This window comes from Spea bombifrons, chromosome 7 (genome assembly GCF_027358695.1).
Source record: "Spea bombifrons isolate aSpeBom1 chromosome 7, aSpeBom1.2.pri, whole genome shotgun sequence".
Taxonomy (NCBI): domain Eukaryota; kingdom Metazoa; phylum Chordata; class Amphibia; order Anura; family Pelobatidae; genus Spea; species Spea bombifrons.
The window spans coordinates 20567776-20581514 of NC_071093.1; the positions used below are offsets into that span (position 1 = coordinate 20567776).

Sequence of the window (13739 nt, forward strand, 5' to 3'; positions counted from 1 at the left end):
TCTGTAAGATTCGGATCCTTGTAAGATCCGGATCCCTGTAAGATTCGAATCATTCGACTCTTCGGAACATTCGACTCTTCGGATCATTCGAGTCATCGTTCCTGTGTGAATTAATGAGCTGTAACCTGACCCCAGAGTCTGTGTCTGAGTGCTCTGCAGATGACTCACAGCTCTAGGATCAGGTTACAGCTGCATGATTCACAGACTGAGCCGCTACAAATGAATCGTTCAGTCTAGTGAACCGATTCATCCGGATCACTAAAAAGAACCGGATCAAATGAACGATTCGTTCATGATCCGGACATCACTAATGAGAATGCATCATGTAATATTTTATAATCAAGCAAACGTTTAAAGCTTGTCAAAACTTGAATATAGGTTTCCATCCATTAAGTATTTTTTGTTTCCTGTATATTATTCATAGTAAATATTGGATAAAATGCCTTTGTTCATGAAGTGGTTAACGTTTTAGTTCTCCTTAAACTAAATGCTTGCCATGTTTCATTACAAAAAGAATATCGCATTGCCAGTGGATTTTACAACTAAAAAAAAAACACTCTCGCTACCAAAACAGGGGACTTGGTTTCGCACCTCATCCTATATCCAAGAAAACAAAAACAGTGAATAACGTATTTTTAGGCATATATAACATTATAACAATCGGTCAATATATTACCGTGCTTATCATATAAAACGAACTTGACGGTATTATGTGGCGATGTGGAACTGCAAATTGTATACCCCGTGGAGGAATATACTGGTATAGTCCAACTCTTTTACCGCCCCCCTGTGACGGGACAGTGACGTGTTGCGGCCTCTCTTTTTTGGTGTCGTCGAGTTTAGAGGGCTATTCTTTTTTGAGGCGGCTTCTACTACTCCCCCCCGTTTCATTTTTTTTCCTCCGTTAACACTCGTTCCGGTACCGGCCTGTTTCCTGTCTCCCTTACGTTCGGTGAGAGCTTGTGCTGTTTTTCCTTTAAATGTTTCGGCGTTAGGCATGGATCTCTCCACTTGTAGGGTTGTTCGGAGACTTTTGGAAGGGTGCTTTTGTGGGTGGGTGAAAATAAGGTGCAACTGGGCCTTCCAGGACCGCTAGAATTTAATTCCGGGTATTGTAACGTGTCTCAAAGTTGAGCGGTCCCTCGCTTCTAGTTTAAAGAAGGGTGCGACTCCTAGTAGGCCATTCTACTACTCTTTAGTTGTGTATCATCTGCGACGGCAATCTTGTACATGTGCTGCTTTGATCTCTTCGTTCGCTTAGGTGTGGGGGTAAAAAGGATCCATTGTGGTGTATATACGATGCATTAAATGGTGCGGACGCTGCAAGTTAAAGAGGGCCTTGTGAGCTCACGCGTGTCCGCGCACAAAAAAAAAAAAGCGAACTCTAAACTTCCAGTATATTTTGTATTTTTTTTTTTTTATCGAACCATTAGATAAATTCCTAAATGAAAGCGATAGCTTTTCTCAGAAAAACTTGGCACTAGGCCTTGTTACCGCCTATGTGTAATACGTGATGCTTGGAATGCGTGATGCTTGGTTCGCTAACAATGCGCCAATCCTGGCTGAGCATTTTAGTTTAAATGAGCTGTATAAGATATTACCAGTTTGTGTACCTGTGTTGACTTGATCTTTTTAAAAAATAAAAAAAAAAGTACTGCACACATTCTTAGAAGGACACTGTTATGTTGGGGTGTATTCCGCTTCATCACTTGTTTTGAGTGATGCTTCAGGATATCTGGTTGTTTTTGTAATGAACTTTGTGTATTATTGCAGTCTCTATTAATGCTCAACTTTATTATCCTGTTAGATATGTGTGTGTGTAAGATCTGTCTGTTTTGAATCCTAGGGCATCTTTTTTATGAATAATCAAAAGCAACAAAAACCAACGCTATCTGGCCAGCGTTTTAAAACACGAAAAAGAGGTGAGTGTACTGATTCTCCCCACCCCTGCTGCCCAGGACAAGTAGGTCTTTGTTTGGAAAGCATAGAAACACACAAACATATTAGTATTCCTATACTTAAATACATAAACTCTAAATATTGCTTGGAATCTCTTCTAAACAGAGAGGCTACAGAACAATGACCTAAACTTTGTTTGTCAACATTCCCTGATTACAATACCCCTTTGTCTTCCTTCTACTTCACTGTTTTCAGTACTGTATGTATAGTGATTTGAGGGGCTCTATTATATATTATGGCTGTCGTAGTGACATAACCCGGCTCCCTGTATACCGCATTTGCTCGATTATAAGACAACCCCCCCCCCAATCTGAAAATGTATGAAAAAAAGCCTGAATATAAGACAACCCTATAGGAAAAACCGTTTTACCGGTAAATGTTAATTCATGTAAACTTTTTTTATTATTTTTTTATAAAAGCCATGATTGAGTTACAGTTTTTATTTCCTTTTTTTTTTTTTTTTTTTTCTTCAACCTGCCCCTCCCATAATGCACATCTGCCCCAGGCTTGCCGCTCTGCCCCAGAAATGCCTTATACCCCCTTTATGCCACTGTGCCCCATGATATGCATTTTGACCCCCTATGTGCCATTCTGCCTCCAGAATTGCCTTATACCCCTATATGCCACTCTGACATTTAGGGGGTTAAAAGGCATATTATGGGGCAGAGTGGCATATAGGGAGGTATAAGGCAATTCAGGAGGCAGAGTGGTGTATAGAGGGTTGAAAAGCACCTCTGGAGGCAGAGTGGCATTAAGGGGGTTAAAAGGCATTTCATAGAGCACTCTGCCTACAGAAATGCCTTATGCCCCCCATTTAACACTCCCTCCTCCAAACTTACTGGTGCTTCGTAGTCCGGGCAGCGTGTAGGGAAACTCTGATCTGACAGCCGGGAAGGTCTGCGCGATGGATGAAGACAACTGCGCCTCCTCCCAGCTGCAGCGTAAGTTGTCTACACTAATCGCGTAGAGCTCTACACGCTGCCCGGACTACGCACCGGAGACACGGTAGCACCGGTAAGTCAGGGCGGGGGGGCATAACACAGGAGGATCCAGGTTCCCTGCAGTGCTGCGGGGTATCTTAGTCTCATAGTCAGACCTATTTGAGATTCGTTGGACCCCGATTATAAGACGAGGGGTATTCTTCAGAGCATTTGCTCTGAAGAGCAAATACGGTAATATAGTTTGATATGCTCTCCCATACACTGATTATTTTGATCAGCAATGCATGGCTCCATAGCCTTGCATCGCTGACACAATGGGATATCAGCCAGCAGGCCCTGCTGGATGTCTTCTCTCCTCTAATGACCTCCCTGCGCATGTCTGTATTGACACCTGCTGGAAAGTAAGTCCCCCCCCCCTTTTTTTTTTTTCCTTTTGCCATATGTGGGTTAAATTAAGATTCCCCTTTTCTGAGTTTGATGTACCCACGCAAACTTATGTGTACCGTATATTCCAGCGTATAAGATGACTGGGCGTATAAGACGACCCCCAACTTTTCCAGTTAAAATATAGAGTTTGGGCTATGCTCGCCGTATAAGACTACCCCTCTACCCAGTATACAACAACCATCCAATCACGGCAAGCAATGTACCTTACCGGTGATTGGCTGGTTGTTACACACACATATACACTAACATACGCCTGTCAATACATACCCATTTATACACTGCCCTCACCACACACACCTGACTATACACACACTGACCATCTCACACCAACATATAGACACATACACTGCCCTTCCCCCCCCCATCTCTTACCTTTCTCATCTTCTGTCTTCCATCCAGTTGTGGGAGTGTGAGGTCTGTCATTTCAGACCTCTGCTTTACTGCTCCCTCATCACTACGCGCCGGCAATTGATGCAGAGCGACGGGACATGACGTCATCCCCGCGCTCGGCATCAATAGCCGGCGCGTGGTTATTAGGGAGCACGGAAGCCGAGGTCGTGATCTCCCCAACCAGCCCTGCTTATCGGGCACCCGCTGGTCAGGGCTACATCACGATCTTGCACCTACCTCGGCGTGGCCCTGAAGACCAGCCCAGGGGAGGCGGCTTCTCTGCTCGCCCCTCCCCTAGGGCTTGACAAATTTTGTTTTGAATCTAGGAGCCGGCTAGAAAAGTTAGGAGCCAGGATTTTATATTTTTTTAAACGTTTTTTTATTTTCAATGACAAAAAATTAATGACCTGAGGGAATTCCCTCCCTCTCCCTTAAATAGGTCCACTTTCCTCAAACCCCTACTTTTTTTATTTTATTCCCCCCTCCTCCACTTTACGGGGAGAGGATCGTGACGTCGGAACTCTTCTGTGAGTCCGCCCGCTTCAGCGTAGCATCTTGAAAGGGGCGGGATGAAGAGCCTCATTAAGGCACTGTCACTCAGCAGCAGATTAAAATTGCTTGGTGATCTGACAAACTAATATGGTGGACTTGATTAGTACTGCCTTATCCTTGATGTGCCTCCTAATGCCTCTCACCTCCTAAGCTTCAATGGTATAGCTGAAATGCCTCGACATTCAGTGACGCCGGACACCCACCCCAGCATGCACTGTGACAGCTCCGGAGTGCTGTCACAAGTGCAACTGCAAGAAATTTAAGATTGTGTTGTAAAATTTTAAGCTAAAGTAAAAGAAGCTCAATGTATGCTCAGAGGATATAGTCTGCTAAAACAAGGTTTTGTATTAAAGAAAAAAAATAAATAGATAAAAAAATGTGCTTTTCCATAGATGAAAAGGAGAGGTTTGACCCTACGCAATTCCAAGACTGCATCATTCAAGGCTTAAATGAAACTGGAAACGATTTGGAAGCAGTAGCAAAGTTTCTGGATGCCTCTGGAGCAAAGCTTGACTATCGCCGTTATGCAGAAACGCTCTTTGACATCCTGGTGGCTGGCGGGATGTTGGGTATGTAGGAAGAAAGCGGTCTCCTCAATTTTAAACGCCAAATAATGTAAAATTTAAAAAAGTAGTTAGACCGGCTGGTCGGCACACTATAAAAACTGATCCCTGCTGTCATGCAGGTGATCAGACAGTATGGCACAACATAAGAAACATGGATAAGGGGGTGGCAGGTTGTTTGAAATGTAAATAACATTTGGTGACAAAGTGGCTGCATGAGAAGTCGTTTTTTTTTTTTGTTTTTTTTTTAAATCTTATATGGTGCCAAAAATCTACAGTGCTCTTAATACAATACAATACAATACATATATTGAAGGGGTATGAAAAGACTAGAATTGACAGACTAAACGAATGCATTAGGCGGAGAGGGCCTTGCTCGCAAGAAGCTTACAATCTTAAGGGAATGGGGTGAGGAGAAACATAAGGCACAGGGAAAGGGTGAGAGGTAGTGTGGTGGTTGTATCAATGACAAGAAAGTTCTAGCAGCTAAAATGGTAATCTTCTCTGAAGTGAGTTTTGAGATGTTTCTTGAATGTTGGGAGGGAGGGTGAATGCTGAAGGTTTGTTGAAAGTAGATTCCAGACATATGGGGCAGCCCGAGTGAAATCTTGTAGATGGGAAAAGGAAGAGGTGATAAGTGAGGAGGAGAGCCTTAGCCCATGGGAAGAACGTAAGGATCGAGTAGGAGCGCTCTCTCCACCTAATGTATCCGTTTGTCTTAGTCTGTCAATTCTCGTCTTGTCATACCCCTTGAATATATTTATTGTATTAAGCGCTGTGTAGATTGTTGGCGCTATATAAATAGGTGTAGTATCATGGCAGGGGATCCAGGTTTCAGTAAGTGCTAGGGCAGGGACGTCCAACCTACGGCCCTCCAGATGCTGCAGGGCTACATCTCCCGTAATTCTCTCTAGGCCAAGGGGCTGGCTGAGGAGTATGGGAGATGTAGTCCTGCAGCAGCTGGAGGGCCGCACGTTGGACGCCCCTGTGCTAGGGGGTTAAAAGGATGGGAGAAATCATGTATACAAGCGAGTTTGTTGCATACCGAAAGGGTATTTCATAGTGCACTGCTAAAGACTGGAGTGGTTTATGGTTGGAGATGATGGGTATGAGATTGTTTAGGTTGCACATGTAGGGTTGTGTTTAGTGGTTGCCAGTGATGGGAATAGGGAAGGAGTATGTGGGGAACAGAAGTAGCAGAGCAAGTACAGGTTTCACATGTAAAAAAATGTTTGTGTAGGTCTCCTGAGTCGGTGGGCTACTACCATACGGGACATAGGCCTCACAGAATAAAATTAAGAAATTAGACATGTTTTGTGGCCCATTACCATGGGAAAGTATTCAATCTAAAATCTGCCCTTGAAAAACCAACATATAACTTGTGTGGGTGCATTAAGAATTACAAAGGATAATCATGGAAAGGAAATGCAGCATAGAATACTAAGTCTCAGGTTTTTTTTTTTTTTTGGCACAGAATACCATCAGTACAGAAGTTAAGTGTATTGTATCACATAAATGGAAATCCTTTAATCAGAATTTACTGCTTGCTTGTTTTCCCTACTTTAGCCCCAGGTGGAACTCTTGCAGATGACGTGATTCGTACTGACGTCTGTGTATTTACAGCACAGGAAGATCTAGAAACCATGCAGGCATTTGCTCAGGTGTGTGGCTTCTCCAATTCTGACATTCTAACTTGTAAAGATGTAGGTTTTGCTGCCCGTTCCCCCATTATGCAACATCTATTTTTTTTTTTCCTAGGTTTTTAACAAGTTGATAAGACGTTACAAGTACCTGGAGAAAGGTTTTGAGGAAGAAGTTAAAAAGGTTACCGCTATGTGTCTTTTGTTTTTTTAGCAGTAACTTTTCTCTCGGCACGTTATAAATCCAATAAGTGAATAATTTTCTGTTAAAATTCCTTTCATCCAGGCCTTTATATTGTAGTTTGAATGTGTCCTGTGAGTCTTCACACATACCACTCCATGTATCTGGTGCTGAATTAATACATTCTGTAAATGCAAATTAACATATTTACAAAACATCCTTATCTTCCAGCTGCTACTGTTTCTGAAAGGTTTTTCAGAGTCTGAGAGGAATAAGCTGGCCATGCTCACTGGTATTCTTTTGGCTAACGGGAATCTTTCGGCATCAATCCTCAACAGTCTTTACAACGAGAACTTGGTCAAAGAGGGTGCGTTCATTGTACCTAGAATAAAGGAGGTTTTTGACCAACATTTGATTGTTTAAAATGATTCATACTTGTCTCTTTCAGGTGTTTCTGCAGCGTTTGCAGTAAAGCTATTTAAATCATGGCTTAATGAAAAGGATATCAATGCTGTTGCTGGTAGTCTTCGCAAAGTCAACATGGATAACAGATTAATGGTGTGTCGGTCAGGATCCTGACTAGCTACCCAACTGTTGTACTTAAATGCTCAGCTTGACGTATCTATTTTTTCCTGCTTTCTAGGAACTATTTCCTGCCAACAAACAAAGTATTGAACATTTCACAAAATACTTTACTGATGCAGGATTAAAAGAGCTCTCAGAATATGTAAGGAATCAGCAGACAATCGGGGCACGTAAGGAGCTTCAAAAAGAGCTGCAAGAGATGATGTCACACGGCGAGCCTCTTAAAGAGGTACTTGTATGCCTCTTATTTTGTGTTTTAACAGTAATAGAAAGTACTTTCGCTAATGCAGAATCTTTGCTTAATAGATTAGCATGTATGTAAAGGAGGAAATGAAGAAAAATAACATACTGGAGCAGACTGTGATTGGCATCTTATGGTCCAGTGTAATGAGTTGTGTGGAATGGAACAAAAAGGAGGAGCTAGTTACAGAGCAAGCAATCAAGCATTTGAAGGTAAGGACTTTGCTGAAAAGGGCATTATCGGCAAAATGCCGAAGGGGGGGGTCTGAAAATCGTCTGCAGGGGCAAGGCTGCTTACCTGTGCGAACAGCGTCTCTTATACAGGCCAGGAGAATCGGGAACCCAGTGGAGTCACGTGAATGCACTTCGCATGACTCTGCTCCCTTCCGTCTTCCCCTGGGGGCGGGACAGGAGACGTTGCTCCCACAGCAACACAGATGGAAGTAGCAGGGCCCCTGCAGAAGTCTGAGTGAGAGCTCTGCAGTTCTGGTAAGGGGGTGGGGAAGGGTATATGGATGAGTGTGTGTGTGATAGCATGGGTGTGTAAGGGGGGAGTGGCATGGCATAGGGAGCCTGTAGCACTGCTAAAGACAAATTGAAACGGGAAAAAAATTAAGATGCTCTTTAACCCCTTCAATCCCAGGGGTTTTTGGTACCTCAAAGCCCAGAGCAATTTTGCCATTTTGGGGTATGTCGGTTTAGCGATTATTCTCTGTTCCTGTGAATAGTGTACCCATGTAAACTATATATTGTTTTTTTCAAGGAGAGATGGAGCTTTCGTTTGATACCATAGTTGGATGATTAGCTGAAAATTTAGAATGAGAAACTTAGTAAAAACTAGCGAAGATTAGAAAAATAAACTAATTTTTTTTTACATTTTCCCTCTGAATCCTCACAAAATTAGGTAAAGTGATGGAAACTCCACTCCAATTTTATTAATTCAGGTGTCCTGATTTCAGAAATACCTAATTTATATAGATTTTCCAGACTTTCCCAGCACCAGGGAGCATACTATTAGGTGTACAATTTTGTATAATTTTTATGGCTTAACCGGTTTGGGGGTTGTGAACGGGGGCAGGAGGGTTATACTGGCTAGATGTTATGCTAGGGCAATGGGATGTAAGGTTTTTTTTAAGAAATTTTTTTATTATCTTTTTATATATTTTTTTTAAAAAAAAAATTTTATTTTAATTTTTTTTACATTTTTGTATTTTTTATATATATTTTTTTTTTTTTTACACAGTAATGGTAAGAGGTCCTCCTAGGGACCTCCTGAACATGCCAGTGATGTCACAGTGACATCACAGCTCACATAATTTTTTTTAGTATTTATATTATTTTAATTTATTAATTTTTTTAATTAACTTTTTTTTTCCAGCTTTTCCGTTTCAGGACGGGAGGGGGAGCGAGAGAGATGGTCTCTCACTCCGCTCCCCACGATCCCCCTGCACCGATCACACTGTGATCTCTATGCAGGTCCTCACAGACCTGCATAGAGATCGTAGCGTCTCTGTGCCTCATCGGAGGGCAGGATATCCCCGCAGGGATTATCCGGTCCTCCGATGACCTTCCGGGTTACGTCAGCAGTGACGCAACCCGGAAGGGAATGCCCGATCGCGCGTTTGAAACTGCGCGATCGGGCAGTTTACCGGTAACAGCTTACCGGCTTTCATGCCGGAAGCTGTTACAGGCTATCGGACAGCAGAAAGCCGGCAAAGCCGGCTTCTGCTGTCAGTGGGGAGTCCAGGCTGTCAAACGACAGCCTGGTCTCCCGTGCAGCGGCAGGGATGTGTCCCTGACGCTGGACGTACCGGGACGTCCATAGGGGTTTCTTTGTGGGCGTTTTTTGGACGTCCCGGTACGTCTATAGGGGAACGAAGGGGTTAAGTCTTATAATCAAGCAAATACGGTATTGTGTTTGGGTTCAAGTACCTTTTTTTTAAAAAAAAAATAAAATTTTTTTTTATTTTTAAATGTCTAATATAGGAAGGTGATTAGAGAAATGCCAATGAGAAGTTTTGTGTACACAGTACAATGACACGTTTGTCAATTTTAAGTTATTCTGATAACACCCAGTGTGTTTATTTTAAATTAACGAAACATTTGCAAATTAGTAAAATGATTATTTTTTGGTTAATTTGATCTAGTGTGAAAAAAATTTGTTAGTTGCCGACCTAAACTAATGCAAGACTTTGTTCTTTAACGTAACCTCTATTTTTATATTGTTTTAATCGACACCTCATAAAACGTTTCATTGTCAGCTTAAAAACCTACACGCAAATTCTTATTCCCTTTAAGCCTTAATGCTTCTGTATAGGCATGGGTGATACCTAGTCAATTTTGAGGATTTTAAATGTTCCAGCGGCTGGTGTCCTGAACAGTGTTCCCTCTAATTTTTAGCAGTTTATGTGCATGAAAACTTCAGTCTCAGATTTCCTCTTGGTCTAGGTCAGGTGCACCCTTTATTCATTCTTTACCTATTAGTCTCAAAACGGTTACTGTAATACAAATATCTCTGCCTTATCTTTTTCTGTTTTTCCGGGATCTCTTACCGGGTCCTGTGATGAGAGCCTGGCGTCTGTTCTCCCTGCTGCTGGAGGAGCAGGGCTCGTTGGGCAGCTCATAAATGCCTCTCTAACTGGCCCAAAATATAGCAAGCGCTTGCATTGAAATGCAAGCTCTGTATGACGATAGAGCAGTCAAATGGCCAGTTTCTTGATTGTTGCCATGTTAACTTCATTAATATGCATAGGATGGGAGCATGGTCAAGCATGGCAGCTACTGATCCCTGTTACTTCCAAACATGGAAAGTCCTCTAATGCAAGTAGATAAATGTAGCACACTCATTTGTCCAATGGAGCAAAGTAGTCGGACGTCTGGTAATGCATAAAATTAAAGCTTTATTCGATCTCAATAAAAATTCATGAGGTACTTTTCTCCATTGTATGAGTGTATCTGCTTTAGAGTACTATTCTGTATGAACAGACATAGCATTCTTTGTTAGAGTGAGGTCCATGTTCCCAATCGGCTTTTTTTATTTTATTTTTGTGGGGGGGGGGGGGTTGTGTGCGTGCAGGTTATAAAATGTCTCTTCAAAACCAGTTTCTTGTGTTCCAGCAATACAGTCCTCTACTTGCTGCCTTTACTACACAAGGTCATTCAGAACTGACTTTGTTGTTAAAAATTCAGGAGTATTGTTATGACAACATTCACTTCATGAAGTCCTTCCAGAAAATTGTGGTGCTCTTTTATAAAGGTAAGAAATGTAACTGCAGCATACCCCCCCTCCCCTAACCATATTGTCCACAAACACTTTAAGGTCAAAATATTAGTTCAGCATGCATCCCATTAATTGAGTTTAGGTATTTTATTCACGCATTGCTAACAAGTATATTCAACCATAGGGTGCCATAGGTGAGTCTGTGAAGCTTTTGACTAGCCCTTTCAAAGTGGAAGTAACTAGGACTGACCGCTCAGACATGAAGCAGTAGACCACACACATTAAACCCCTTTTGGGGTGAATTAGACAATTGTGCCTGGTTCACAAATTCCACAAGATTTTAGTGTGCATCTGTGGGAAAGTCTTCCCAGAAGGGTAGAATAGTGGCAAAGTGTGTGTGGGGTGGGGGTGGGGCGGCTGCATCTCTATTACTCATGCTTTTGGAAGGTCCAACAAGCCCATTTAGGTGTGATGGTCAGGTGTCCACATATTGTAGATCATGTGGTAACGTTCTTGTTTAAGAAAGTTCCACTACGTGCTATGCTTTCATATGTATTGATGTTGGATCTGTGAATATAGTTTCATTCTGACAAGAGATTAAATGTCGAGTTTGTATCTATTTGTCCATTTTATATCTTATGTGATCTTTTTACAGCTGAGGTTTTGAGCGAAGAGCCCATTTTGAAATGGTATAAAGATGCACATCTTGCAAAAGGGAAAAGTGTGTTTCTGGATCAAATGAAAAAATTTGTTGAATGGCTTAAGAATGCTGAAGAAGGTATGTAACTTGCTGGTTCTCAGACTAGGTTTTTTTTTTGTTTTTTTTTTTAAATTTGTATAGTTACAAAAGGTGCCTTTTTTGAGCAATCAGACAGATTTTGTACTTCAAAATGTGCCTTATAGGGCTGCAACAACTAATTGATAAAATTGGTAATAAAATTCAACAATTTTCATTAGTTTCATTTATTTTATCGAATATAAGATATATGCTCGCCTTACAGTGACTTAACACATGCGGTGCAGGAGACCTGGGTCCTCCTCTCAGACAGCCGGCCATCTGCTGGGGCTTCTATGACTGAGCACCAGAAGGTCTTGTCACAACGCCTCTCCACCCCAGGAGCCCCAGCGGAGGCGCCAGCAGAGGTTGTCTACGGGCATCACGCAGACATTCACCGACTGCCAGAGAGGAGGATCCGCTGGAGCGGTGCAGGGGACCTGGATCCTCCTCTCTGGCAGCCGGTGGGAGTCTGTGTGATGCTCGCAGGCAACCTTTGCTACTGCCCTCCACTTCAGACAGAGTGCCGGTGTGACATGACCTTCCGGTGCTCAGTCATAGAAGCTCCAGCCGGATTGCCGGCAGCAGCAAAGGTTGTCTATCTGAGCACATTGCACAGATGTTCTCCGGCTGCCCTCACTAGACACCAGGGAGTCTGAAGCATGGGGGGGGGGCTGGTGGGCAACAAGTCTGAGGGGTCAGAGTGGCTTATAGGAGGGTGTAAGGCATACCAGGGGGCACAATGGCATATAGGAGGGCATAAGGCATATCTGGGGGCAGAGTGGCAAGCCTGGAGTCAGATGTGCATAACTGGGGGGCAGGTTGTCAAATAAAAAATACGAAATGCATTTTTCTCAATCATCGTTTTTATTAAAGATGAAAACCTAGTTTGTGTGAATTCATATTTACTAGTAACTTTAACCTAGTTTGAGAAATGTTTGGTTTCTTGTACCTTTTTAAATATAGCTTTTATGTCAGTAAAATAAGCCGAATAGAGAAATCCCATTGTGATAAAAATGTGTGCAGAGTACAATGACACAATGTAAGTTTAGTTTTTTATTCTGCTGTTAACACCCAGTATTTAAAATATTTCAAATAAAATTTGCATAATCTTTTGCTTAACCGCATTAAAAATATCGGCCAACTAATCTATTATGAACATAATCATTGGTTGCATTTTCCTTGAACTTCCTTGCCTTTTTTTTTTTTTGTCTTTTAACCCGAACCATTTTTTATTTTTTTTTAATTTTCAGAGTCTGAATCGGAGACAGAAGAAGTTGATTAAATTATCATGGTGTTGTCAGTAAGGAAAACACAGGAGCTTTAGATAAGCTGTCATAACTCATTGTGTCCTTATGATTCTTGCATCCTACCTCTTGTATCAAGCATGAAATAAGGGCTTTCATTTTATTTCATTTTTTTATGTACTCCATTACCAGTAAAGTTGGTTTTAAAGCCATGTTTTAAGTATAAGCTGTCAATCATTTATCTTCTGCCTCCTGTATCTTCTACTGTAATGTAACTTAAAGCTTGTCAGAATAACTTTTTATTTTTTTTCCGATTGAAAAAAATAAAAAAGCGTAATCACTGATTTGGTATGTTGACACCAACCTGCAAATTAAACATCCTGTTTGAAGGAAAATTGACTTTCTTTTTTTTTGTCTTGTCCTCCTAACCAGAAAACCGGGGGGGGGGGGCCTGTGGGTACGTGGTCTGGCTTCTTAGGTACGCCTCTATGCTATTTTGTCCACAAAAAGGGTCTGTAATGTAGCTATTAGTAATGTCCAGCTGACCTTGCCATAGGATTCCCAAGATGGAGAAATAACAAATAGTCTATCTATTACCCAATTTAAAAAAAAAAAAAAACTAGCCTGCTGAGGTCTCACTACAGTAAACTGGCTTCTAATTTTGCAACCCATTCACATCCAGAAATGTAACAATCTCTTGCATTTTCCGTGCCTGAACAAAAGAATAATAAAACTTATATTTACTTTTTTTTCCCGGCGTATAGTGGCAGTACCAGAGGGTTTGCTCTTTCGCCGGGACAAACACTAAAAGAAAACGAAGGGTTAAACACCGCCCGTACCGGCATGGAGAAGCAGTTCTTTTTTGTCCCGCAGGGACGACCACTTGGGCTCCGGCTTCTCCGGTAGAAGATTTCAGCCGGCACACGGGTTGTGTCGGCCAAGAGGGGTCGGGCACTCCGTTCGCTCCCCGGGTGGGAGCTCGGCTGCCGCTCAGCTACT

The 13739-nt window shown here is 42.1% G+C and overlaps 1 protein-coding gene across 3 annotated transcripts in view; it reads left to right on the top strand.

Moving 5' to 3' along the window:
• The first annotated feature begins 798 nt into the window (after window positions 1-798).
• The window catches only part of BZW1 (basic leucine zipper and W2 domains 1), a 245153-nt gene continuing 232212 nt past the window's right edge, over window positions 799-13739 (top strand). The window contains exons 1-12 of one of the 3 annotated variants that reach the window (XM_053472277.1): window positions 799-952; window positions 1847-1922; window positions 4682-4858; window positions 6419-6513; window positions 6611-6676; window positions 6905-7040; window positions 7122-7231; window positions 7317-7487; window positions 7565-7711; window positions 10616-10754; window positions 11374-11496; window positions 12747-12801. In XM_053472277.1, the coding sequence (XP_053328252.1) occupies window positions 1859-1922; window positions 4682-4858; window positions 6419-6513; window positions 6611-6676; window positions 6905-7040; window positions 7122-7231; window positions 7317-7487; window positions 7565-7711; window positions 10616-10754; window positions 11374-11496; window positions 12747-12778 (1260 nt within the window). In that variant the 5' untranslated portion in view covers window positions 799-952; window positions 1847-1858 and the 3' untranslated portion in view covers window positions 12779-12801. Of the gene's footprint in view, window positions 953-1846; window positions 1923-4681; window positions 4859-6418; window positions 6514-6610; window positions 6677-6904; window positions 7041-7121; window positions 7232-7316; window positions 7488-7564; window positions 7712-10615; window positions 10755-11373; window positions 11497-12746; window positions 13136-13739 lie in introns of those variants that run through there. The other 2 variants (XM_053472276.1, XM_053472278.1) reach the window with 2 other exon arrangements.